The 12,410-nt window shown below is 44.6% G+C and overlaps 1 protein-coding gene across 1 annotated transcript in view; it reads left to right on the top strand.

The window, feature by feature from the left end:
- Window positions 1-12,410, top strand: part of DIS3L2 (DIS3 like 3'-5' exoribonuclease 2) — a 290,966-nt gene that overhangs the window by 46,829 nt on the left and 231,727 nt on the right. Inside the window, exon 5 of the mRNA XM_058187337.1 lies at window positions 1,163-1,216. Within this exon, the coding sequence (XP_058043320.1) occupies window positions 1,163-1,216 (54 nt within the window). The remainder of the gene's footprint in view (window positions 1-1,162; window positions 1,217-12,410) is intronic.

The raw sequence follows: 12,410 nt of genomic DNA, 5'->3' as shown, positions 1-12,410 counted from the left end.
GGTGCTTTGGAGAATAGCTTGACTCCCTCCTCTTTGGGGCAGCCCCTCAAATACTGGAATACCGCTATCATGTCCCCCATAATTCTCCTTTTCTTACTAAGCGCCTTATTTACAACGGAGGGAGGCATTACAGGTGCAGGAAATTTTCATATGCAAAATCAAACCTTGAACTGGCAGATGGTGAAATGAGGTTTAAATCTAATATTTAGAATTAATCCCCAAAAGAAGAGGTTTGTGCCATTTATGTACTGTATCTATGCAGGTGATCTTCGGCTTATGATGACAATTGAGCCCAAAATGTCAGTTAAGTGAGTTTTGCCCCATTTTACGATCTTTCTTGCCGCGGTTGTTAAGCGAATCATGGCCGTTGATAAGTTAGTACCCTGGTTGTTAAGTGGATCAGGTGCTTCCCCATGGGCTTTGCTTGTCAGAAGGTCACAGGGGTGGGGCTGCTGGGGGTTCGCAGGGGTTTGGGAGAACCTCTAGCTAAGATTCTATGCAGTTTGGAGAACTCCCAAATCCTGGCTGGCCCCGCCCACCCAGCCCCTCCCCTCCCCTCCCAAGAGTCCCCATATCGCCTGTTTTGGATGCAGGTAAGTGCAGGGCCTGCGCGGAGGCTCGGGGAAGGCAAAAAAAGGGCCTAGATGGATTCCGGAGCCTGGGGAGGCCGTTTTTGCCCTCCCGGAGGCTCAAGGAAAGCCTTGGGAGCCTAGGGAGGGCAAAAATGCCGCCCCCCCCTGTGGTGCAGGATGCCAACTAGGCCACGCCTACCATGGCCACGCCCACCCAGCAACCGGGAAGAGAACCCCTTGCTACAATTTTTGAAGCCCACCTGTGGGGTCACGTGACACCCCCCCCTCCCCGGGACACAGCAACAGTCATAAATTCTAAGCAGTTGACAAACATCTGAATTTGCAGCGGCTGCTGCGAAGGTGGTACCTTTGAAAAAATGGTCGTTAAGTCCCGTTTCTCAGTGCCGTCGTAACTTTGAAGGGTCACCAAGTGAGCTTTGGTAAGCCGAAGGCTGCCTGTAGTAAGTTTTGCCTCAATCGGAAACGGCCCGCTGATTTCCATTCATCACATTAAAGCGATTTCTTTGCTGAAATCTAATTTCAATGTTTCCCTTTTTCTCCTCTCTCTCTCTCTCTCTCTCTTTCTTCAGGGACCCCTAAGGATAAACCCCAAGAAATACCACGATGCCTTCGTTCCTTCCCCGGTAAGTAATCCTATAAAGTCCAGCAATTGGGGGGCTTATGTGGGGTGAACGTCCCTCTGCCTCTGGATTGATGGAGGAGCAAGAGATGTGTCGTGTCCCACTCCTCCGCTGACGGCCGGGTCAGGGAAATCCGAATCAGGTGTGCCTCCGCAGCTCTGCCAAAGTCCTAGCAAAGTCCTCAAGGCAGGCAGGAGACCAGAAAGTGACTTCAGCAAGATATGTTAGACTTTGCCTGACTCAGAGAATGCCAGAAAGCAGATCCTTTATATAGGCCATGGGGTGTGGCTCCATGACTCAGCACTTATCCAGGCCTGCCCCTCCCTTCCTTCTGTTGCCACCGCCTATCAATTCTTCTGAAGCGAGGGTCACTCCAGTCTGCAGCTGTTGGTAATTGACCTTCCTCAGGCTCACATGCTGTGGAGGAGGGGGAGGGGTCTAATTGCTCCGTTTGCCTGGGCATGGAGCCAGAGCTGGAGGCTGGAGGCACTTCTTCCTCCTCAGCCTGTCTGGGCATGGAGCCAGGGCTGGGGCCGGGAGGCATACTAGGACATTCTTCAGCGTTCGGAAGCAGATAAGAAGGCCCCGGCTGTGGTGAGATCGGACGAGACACAACAAGATGACCTGGACCTTCTCAGGGTTTTTTTGTCCCCCCCTTGAAAAAAAACATGTTTCACTCCTCATCCAAGAAGCTTCTCCAGTTCGTCTGAAGGAGCTTCTGAACTGAAGGAGCTTCTTAGAATTACAATACTTTCTTTCGCCAAGTGCGGTTAGACCAAGGCAGTCGTAGAATGGATCCCACTTGATAAAAAAAAAAGTCCACGAAAGAGACCTAAAACAAGATGGATGGACAACATCGGCAAGTATGGCGGGCCCAGTTGGCAAAAGAAATCCTCAGGGCTGTATGGTTTGGAAACATGCAGAAGAGGCCTTCATCAGGCAGTAGAATAAGAAAGAAGAAAGAGGAAGAGGAGGAGAAAGAGTACAGGAGAAGGAGAGGAGAAGAAGGAGGGAGAGGGAGAAGAAGAAAGAGAAGATGAAGAGGAGGAGGAGGAAAGAGGAAGAGGAGAAGGAGAGGACAAAAAGGAAGGAGGAAGAAGGAGAGGAGGAGGGAAGAAGGAGGAGAAGGAGAGGAGGAGAAGAAGGAGAAGAGGAGAAGGAGAGGACAAAAGGAGGAGGAAGAAGGAGAGGAGGAGGAAGAAGGAGGAGGAGAGGAGAAGAAGAAGGAGAAGAGGAGAAGGAGAGAGGAGAAGGAGAGGAGGAGGAGGAGGAAAGAAGGAGAAGAAGAGGAGGAGGAAAGAAGGAGAGGGAGAAGAAGAAGAAGAAGGAAAAGATGAGGAGGAGGAGGAGGAGGAAAGAAGGAGAAGAGGAGAAGGAGAAGAGAAAAAGGAAGGAGGGAGAAGGAGAAGAAGAAGAGGAGAAGGAGAAGAAGAAGAAGAGGAGAGGAACAGAAGAAGAAGAAAAAGAAAGAAAGAAAGAAAGAAAGAAAGAAAGAAAGAAAGAAAGAAAGAAAGAAAGAAAGAAAAGTAAGTTATGATTAGAGATGCAAGGGGTTTGCTTCTGGTGCAGAAGCTGTCAGTGTACATCCAAAACAACAGATTAGTAATAATAACAATAGCGATGGCATTAGGAGAAGGATAATGGGAATACAGCCATGCAATCTGGGTAAATATACTTAGACATAAAACAATATTGTGAGGATTAAGTGTTCATCAGAGGGAATGGCACGAGGGGGAAGAAAAACAGTGTCGGGTTGTTTTGGCATGTAGTTGGAAGAGTTTTATCTCCAGGATGTGAAGGGTCTGTCCATATTTCCTCAACCCTCCTTCTGACACCCACCCACCCCCAATCTACAGGTCTTCTGTGGAAGGCAGGCTAGTTGCCATTGAAGAACAGAATAGAATAGAATAGAATAGAATTTTTTATTGGCCAAGTGTGATTGGACACACAAGGAATTTGTCTTGGTGCATATGCTCTGAGTGTACATAAAAGAAAAGATACCTTCGTCAAGGTACAACATTTACAACACAAATGATGGTCAATATATCAATATAAATCATAAGGATTGCCAGCAACAAAGTTACAGTCATACAGTCATAAGTGGAAAGAGATTGGTGATGGGAACTATGAAACGATTAATAGTAGTGCAGATTCAGTAAATAGTCTGACAGTGTTGAGGGAATTATTTGTTTAGCAGAGTGATGGCCTTCGGGAAAAAACTGTTCTTGTGTCTAGTTGTTCTGGTGTGCAGTGCTCTATAGCGTCGTTTTGAGGGTAGGAGTTGAAACAGTTTATGTCCAGGATGCGAGGGATCTGCAAATATTTTCACGGCCCTCTTCTTGATTTGTGCAGTATACAGGTCCTCAATGGAAGGCAGGTTGGTAGCCATTGTTTTTTCTGCAGTTCTAATGATCCTCTGAAGTCTTGGATGACAAGGGAAACTTTCCCCCCCAGGAAAAATACCCAGAAGGCCTTTTGGAAAAACACCTTGAATGAGCCATGTTCCAATATCTGAGGGGCTGCCACAAAGAAGAGGATTTGTGTTGGGGGGGGGGGAAGGGAAAGGTTTCAACCTATTTTCCAAAGCACCAATAAAAAAAAAAAGGTTGAGAAATGCCGCTCTGCTGGGAATTAAGGGCCTCCTTAAGTGGCTTTTATCCTTCCGTGGAACCCGTGACTCAGGCACTTCTTAAAGTCGCCAGCTTGGGAAATGCTCCGCTTGAAGAGTTTGCTGACCTGGGAATATCAGACACGTATAAGGTGGGCGCCGGGCCACTGATAGCCATTGTTGTGGTAATGAGGGCAAAATAACTCCTGAGTTTGTCCTTAGAGTAACCCAGTTGGAAGGGACCTTGGAGGTCCTGTAGTCCAACCCCCTGCTCAAGCAGGAGACCCTATACCATTCCACACAAATAAATGGTCTAATCCAAGGGTCCCCAACCTTGGCAACTTTAAGCCTGGAGGACTTCAACTCCCAGAATTTAAGTCCTCCAGGCTTCAAGTTGCCAAGGTTGGAGACTCCTGGTCTAATCTCTTCCCAAGTAATCTCCAGTGTTGGAGGACCCACACCTTCTGGAAGCAAACTGTTCCATCCATCCATCCATCCATCCATCCATCCATCCATCCATCCATCCATCCATCCATGCTTCTGTCTGCCATCTATCTTATTTACCGATCTCATAATTGTACCAGGAGGTCTTTTAATCCAGGGGTCTCCAACCTTGGCAACTTTAAGCCTGGCGGATTTCAACTCCCAGAATTCTTCAGCCAGCTTTGCTAGCTGAGTGTTCCATCAACACTGTCAGACTATTTACTGAATCTGCACTACTATTAATCTTCTCATAGTTCCCATCACCAATCTCTTTCCACTTATGACTGTATGACTATAACTTGTTGCTGGCAATCCTTATGATTTATATTGATATATTGACCATCAATTGTGTTGTAAATGTTGTACCTTGATGAACGTATCTTTTCTTTTATGTACACTGAGAGCATATGCACCAAGACAAATTCCTTGTGTGTCCAATCACACTTGGCCAATAAAATTCTATTCTATTCTATTCTATTCTATTTTGGAGCCCCCACAACTTCTGAAGGCAAGCTGTTCCTTCCATCCATCCATCCATCCATCCATCCATCCATCCATCCATGCTTCTGTCTGCCACCTATCTCATTTACCTATCTCATAATTGTACCAGGAGGTCTTCTAGTCCAGGGGTCTCCAACCTTGGCAACTTTAAGCCTGGCGGATTTCAACTCCTAGAATTGCTAGCTGAGGAATTCTGGGAGTTGAAATCCGCCAGGCTTCAAGTTGCCAAGGTTGTAGACCCCTGTATCTAGTCAACTCAACCATGAGACCTCATACCATTTCAGACAAATAGCTGTCCATTTCTTCTTAGTAACCACCAGTTTTGGAGCCCCCACAACTTCTGAAGGCAAGCTGTTCCTTCCATCCATCCATCCCTCCCTCCCTCTGTCATGTACTTTATTTATCTATCTTTTTTTTTTTTTACATTTATATCCCGCCCTTCTCCGAAGACTCAGGGCGGCTTACAGTGTGTAAGGCAATAGTCTCATTCTATTTGTATATTTACAAAGTCAACTTATTGCCCCCCCACACAATCTGGGTCCTCATTTTACCTACCTTATAAAGGATGGAAGGCTGAGTCAACCTCGGGCCTGGTGGCACTAGAACCTGCAGTAATTGCAGGCTGCTGTGTTTTAATAACAGGCTATCTTACAGCCTGAGCCACCACGGCCCATATCTCAGAATCATAGAATCACAGGAAAGGACTTTGGAGGTCTTCTAGTCCAACCCCCTGCTGGAGCAGGAGACCCTGCACCATGTCAGAGAAATGGCCGTCCAGCCTCTTCTTAAAGACCACCACTGTGTGGGAGCACCCACCACTTCTGGACGCAGGCCGTTCCACTGACGGATTGCTCTGTCGTTTGGTGTCCCTTTTAGAGAAACCCAAGGAAAGTTCGTGGCGAGATTCAGATTTCTCCGCCTCCTCTGGTGGGATGGGAAACCAAGGGAGAAAACTTCAGGGAAACAACCTCATTGCGATTTGAGGAATGGGCTTTGGGCAGGGGTGAAATGTAAAATTTGTTACTACCGGTTCTGTGGGCGTGGCTTGGTGGTGGTGGTGGTAATGTGACTGGGTGGGCGTGGCCAACTTTTTTTTAAAAAAAACTTTTAAAAGCATTTTTTTTCTCTCGGCCCGAAGAGGTTGTAAAAAAAAATGCTTTTAAAAGGCTCCTCTGACGATCCCAGCTGAGTTGCCTGATCGTCAGAGGCTTTTCTTTTCTTTTAAAAGGATTTTTTTTTTTTTTTTTGCCTTTAAAAGAAAAAAAAAGGCTCTGGCGATCAGGCAACTCAGCAGATCATCAGAAGAGCCTTTTAAAAGCATTTTTTAATTTGAATTTATATCCCGACTTTCTCCGAAGACTCAGGGCGGCTTACATTGTGTTAAGCAATAGTCTTCATCCATTTGTATATTATATACAAAGTCAACTTATTGCCCCCAACAATCTGGGTCCTCATTTTACCTACCTTATAAAGGATGGAAGGCTGAGTCAACCTTGGGCCTGGTGGGGCTTGAACCTGCAGAAATTGCAAGCAGCTGCTGTTAATAACAGACAGACTTAGTCTGCTGAGCCACCAGAGGCCCCTACAAGAGGTTTTTACAACCTCTTTGGCTGAAGAAGTTGTAGAAAAAATGCCTCTGACGATCCCAGCTGAGCCGCGCGATCATCAGAGGCTTTTTTTTTCTTTTCACTTTTAAAAGCATTTTTTCGGCCGAAGAAAAAATGCTTTTAAAAGTAAAAAAAAAACAAAAACGAACCGGGCTCATTTCACCCCTGGCTTCGGGCCCTTTAGGTTTTGATGGCTTCAGGTCTTTGGGACGGAAGCACAGCTAGTGCTGATGTTCCCGAAGGACAAGAATAATTGACGTGATTCCTGACCTGAATGCACTAGTCCAGGGGTGTCAAACTCAAGGCCGAGGGGCCTGGATCTGGCCCGCAGGGTGCTTAAATCTGACCCACGGGGCCACTCTGGAAACAGCGAAGGACCGGCCCACGGTGCCTCTGCCAGCGAAGGCGGAGGGCCGCTTGCGGGTTCCGTTTTCACTGGCAGAGAGTTGCAAGAGGCCGTCGCAGCTGAAAATAGAGCTCGTGAGCCTGTTTTAGCTGGCAGACCGCTCGGGCCACCACAAGCCCCCCGGACATGAGTGACATCAAGCTGGCTAACCCCCCCACCCCCCAGGTCAAACACAACCCTGATGTGGCCCTCAATGAAATCAAGTTTGACAGCTCTACGGTAGTCTAGTCTAGTTACAGCGACCAAAATTGGAACAAGAGCCTCCATCGCTGAGCGTGACGGTCGTTTCAGGGAGGGGTGCCCAGTTTTATGACCTTTTTGCCAGAGTTGTTAAGCGAACCACATGGCTGTTCAGCGGATCTGCTTAAGTCATGACAACCCCGTGGTCAAGGGATCCAAATTCAGACCTGGCAGCTGACTCGTATTTATGACTTCTGCAGCGTCCCGGGGTTGTGTGATGCCCTTCACACAAGCAAAGTTGACAGGCAAGCCAGATTCGCATAACAGCAATATTACTAACTTAACCATGGTAGTGATTCGCTTAACGGTGGTAGGTAGGAAAGGTCGTAAAATGGGGGAAAACCCACTTAAAATCATCTTGCTTAACGACAGAAATTTGGGGCTCATTTGGGATCATCACGGCATCCAGTTTTGATCGCCACGATGTAAAAAAAGATGTTTAGAGTCTAGAAAGAGTGCAGAGAAGAGCAACAAAGAGGATTTAGGGGACTGGAGACTCTAAAACATATAAAGAGCAGTTGCTGGAATTGGATATGTCTAGTCTAGTGAAAAAAAGGACAAGGGGTGACATGATAGCGGTCTTCCAATATCTCAGGGGCTGCCCCAAAGAAGAAGGGGTCCACGTATTGTCCAAAGCACCTGAAGGCAGGACAAGAAGCAACGGGTGGAAATCAACCAAGGAGAGAATTGAGGAGAAACTTCCCAGCAGTAAGAACAATTAACCAGTGGAACAGCTTGCCACCAGAAGTTACGGGTGCTTCATCACTGGATTCTTTTAAGAAGAGACTGGAAACTTGTCTAAAAATGCATAGGGTCTCCTGCTTGAGCAGGGGGCTGGACTAAAAGATCTTCAAGGTCCTTTCCAGCTCTATTCCGTTAGATGGATGGATGGATGGATGGAGGGATGGATGGATGGATGGATGGGTGGGTGGATGGATGGATAGATAGATTAAGTAGATAGATAGATAGATAGATAGATAGATAGATAGATAGATAGATAGATAGATAGATAGATCGAAAGATATAATAGATTAGTAGATAGATGGATGGATGGGTAGGTGGGTGGGTGGATGGACAGATGGATGGATGGATGGGTATAGGTAGATAGATAGATAGATAGATAGATAGATAGATAGATAGATAGATAGATAGATAGATAGACGGATGGGTGGATGGATAGATAGATTAGGTAGATATAGATAGATAGATAGATAGATAGATAGATAGATAGATAGATAGATAGATTTGCTCCCAGAAGCACAAAGCTGAAGCCTGAAGATGACGAATGAGACTTTGTCGAAACGTCGCCAAGACACTTCCAATTTTACGCCGGAGAAAACCCGAATAACCAAAGACCTACATAGATAGATAGATAGATAGATAGATAGATAGATAGATAGATAGATAGATAGATATAGTAGATAGATGGATGGATGGATGGGTAGGTGGGTGGGTGGGTGGATGGATAGATGGATGGATGGATAGATGGGGATAGATAGATAGATAGATAGATAGATAGATAGATAGATAGATAGATAGATAGATGGATTTGTCAATGTTCCAACACTAAAACATTGTTATTTTTAAGAAGAGAGATATATGGTCTCCTGCCTCAACAGGGGGTTGGATTAGAAGACCTCCAAGGTCCCTTCCAGCTCTATTCCGATAGATAGATGATGGATGGATGGGTAGACAGACAGACAGACAGACAGGCAGATGTTGTCAATGTTGCAACACTGGAGGTTTTTAAGAAGAGACAGGACATACAGTGTCTCCTGTTTCAACAGGGGATTGGATTAGAAGACCTCCCGGGTCCCTTCCAACTCTTGTTATTCTCTTCTGCTCTGGTCTAAATTGAGGACTGTCCAGCCACATACCCAGGTGATTGGGGAAATGGGGAGACGTCGGCCGCCCCTCGCAGCTTTGCTGCAGCGACTTGGTGAGAGAAAAATTCCAGCTCAAGGAACAGGTGAATGAGCCGGTTTTATTTGCCAAAAGCCGCAACGTGAAGCCGAGAGTATTCCTTCCAGCATTTCGACCGGACCGCAAGGCCCTGCCAGTTTTAATTTTCCTGGAGTGCGATAAGCACAACAAAACCAGGCAAAAAGAATCTGCCTTTTGTGTCACCTCTTGGCACGTCCCAACCGGGGTGCCGAGTGACGTAACTCTGCGGTGGGATTACTTGCAGGGGCGGAGAGGGATGTGGGGACGGGACGGCAAAGCCGAAATCTGGCTTCCAGGCCGAGCGATTTCATCCAACAAGCTTTGCAATTTTTCGGCATCGGATCATGGGAGGCAGCCTCGAACCAGCTGTCGATCTCTCCGGCTGCAGAGGTTTAGACTCGTCTTGACGGAAGAATGGCCTGGCTGTATAAAATATCCCAGCGGCGGGACGGGGTCAGTTCCCCGGCGCTTTATCAACGTTGCTAGAAAATAAAATATTTGTGGCTATTCCAGCCTGGAGGTGTGATTAGGGGAAAAAAGTATATTTTCCTCGGCAGGAACCTCATGATGGGAAAATACCCCATCCATGCTTCCTCTCTAGCTACTTCTAAACCGCCGAGGCTTCAATTTGGCACGTAGGGCGGCCGATTTTCTCTGGAGCACCTGTTCGCTGGTGCTGACATCACCGGAGTTGTTAGCTGTGGAGGGTTTTGTCCTTGTGTTTGTTTGAGAGGTTCAGCGGAAAACTTTTTCCCGCCCCCACTGACTTTGGTTTTTCAGAAAAGCTACTTAAAAATGCCAAAGCTCAAATTTTGCAATACATTAAAAAAGGTCTGAAAATTTTTGTTGTATTCTAGGTATCATTGAGTGACATCTGTGTCTACATTTATCTCAATAAGGACAGCTGAATGAGAAACATTGGTTATAGAGAGAGAAATACTTTTTCAAAGATTCTAAGTAGCAGGGCACACAATTAAGATTGTGAAGAACGGTTGCAGGAACTTGGTATGTCTAGTTGAATAGAATAGAATAGAATAGAATAGAATAGAATAATAGAATAGAATAGAATAGAATAGAATAGAATAGAATAGAATAGAATAGAATAGAATAGAATTTTTTTATTGGCCAAGTGTGATTGGACACACAAGGAATTTGTCTTGGTGCATTTGCTCTCAGTGTACACAAAAGGATACCTTCATCAAGGTACAACATTTACAACAAAATTGATGGTCAATATATCAATATAAATCATAAATCATAATGAAAAGAAGGACTAGGGGAGACATGATAGCAGTCTTCCAATATCTCAGGGGTTGCAACAAAGAAGATTTGGGGGTTAAGCTATTCTCCAAAGCACCTGAGGGTAGAACAAGAAGCAATGGGTGGAAACTAATCAAGGAGAGAAGCAACTTAGAACTAAGGAGAAATTTCCTAACAGTTAGAACAATTAATCGGTGGAACAACTTGCCTGCAGAAGTTGTGAATGCTCCAACACTGGAAATTTTTAAGAAGAGGTTGGATAACCATTTGTCTGAAATGGTGTAGGGTTTCCTGCCTGGGCAGGGGGTTGGACTAGAAGGCCTCCAAGGTCCCTTCCAACTCTTATGTTATGTTATGTTATAAGATAAAAGAACTGTGTTCCTCCAAGGTGTAGGGATAATTTAAAGACGTTGAGTCTTACCTTGAACATGCAATAATATTGGTTAAATGTGAACGTTAAGGATACTCGTTCTATCACTGCATGCTTAGTTTTATATATTGCATATACAAGTGTCAATTTAGCCAGTAGTAATATAACAGTAGTAACAGTAGTAGTAATATAGTAGTAATATAACAGTAGTAACAGTAGTAATATAACATTCTGCCAACCTAGCAGTTCGAAAGCACGTAAAAAATGCAGGTAGAAAAAATAGGGACCACCTTTGGTGGGAAGGTAATAGTGTTCCGTGCGCCTTCGGCATTGAGTCATGCCGGTCACATGACCACAGAGACGTCTTCGGACAGCGCTGGCTCTTCGGCTTTGAAACGGAGATGAGCACCACCATTGCTCTGAATTATAAAAGGGCTCCGTAACTTTAAATTTGGAATGTTCTAGCAAGGAAGGGATTACCTAGCAGAAAACTTTTGAAGCACAGCCCAGCTCCTTCCTTAAACACAACTCTCAAGTTTTGAAAAATTTGTCAAAAAATTACAGGTGGCCCTTGACTTACAATAGTTTGTTTAGTGACCGGTCAAAGTTACAACGGCACTGAAAAAAAGGGACTTGACCGTTTCTCACAGTTATGACCGTAGCAGTGTTCCCGTGGTCACATGGTTTACATTTAGATGCTTGGCATCTGGTTCATATTTATGACTCAACTCAGCAAGCTCAAACTGCGCAAGGAGCTGCTGATTCAGTTCTACAGAGGAATTATTGAGTCTGTCATTTGCACCTCTATAACTGTCTGGTTCAGTTCTGCAACCCAACAAGAAAAACACAGACTTCAGAGGATAATTAGAACTGCAGAAAAAATAATTGCTACCAACTTGCCTTCCATTGAGGACCTGTATACTGCACGAATCAAGAAGAGGGCCGTGAAAATATTTGCAGATCCCTCGCATCCTGGACATAAACTGTTTCAACTCCTACCCTCAAAACGACGCTATAGAGCACTGCACACCAGAACAACTAGACACAAGAACAGTTTTTCCGAAGGCCATCACTCTGCTAAACAAATAATTCCTCAACACTGTCAAACTATTTACTGAATCTGCACTACTATTAATCTTCTCATAGTTCCCATCACCAATCTCTTTCCACTTATGACTGTATGACTATAACTTGTTGCTGGCAATCCTTATGATTTATATTGATATATTGACCATCAATTGTGTTGTAAATGTTGTACCTTGATGAACGTATCTTTTCTTTTATGTACACTGAGAGCAGATGCACCAAGACAAATTCCTTGTGTGTCCAATCACACTTGGTCAATAAAAAATTCTATTCTATTCTATTCTATTCTATTCTATTCCATTCTATTCTATTCCATTCCATTCTATTCTATTCTATTCTATTCTATTCTATTCTATTCTATTCTATTCTATTCCATTCTATTCTATTCTATTCTATTCCATTCTATTCTATTCTATTCCATTCTATTCTATTCTATTCCATTCCATTCCATTCTATTCCATTCCATTCTATTCTATTCTATTCTATTCTATTCTATTCTATTCTATTCTATTCTATTCTATTCTATTCTATTCTATTCCATTCTATTCTATTCCATTCCATTCCATTCTATTCTATTCTATTCTATTCTATTCTATTCTATTCTATTCTATTCTATTCTATTCCATTCTATTCTATTCTATTCTATTCTATGACGGTCGCTGTGTTCCCGGGGTCACGCGATCTCCTTTTGC

This window comes from Ahaetulla prasina, chromosome 6 (assembly GCF_028640845.1).
Source record: "Ahaetulla prasina isolate Xishuangbanna chromosome 6, ASM2864084v1, whole genome shotgun sequence".
NCBI classification, from domain to species: domain Eukaryota; kingdom Metazoa; phylum Chordata; class Lepidosauria; order Squamata; family Colubridae; genus Ahaetulla; species Ahaetulla prasina.
This window is presented reverse-complemented; position numbering and strand designations above follow the sequence as displayed.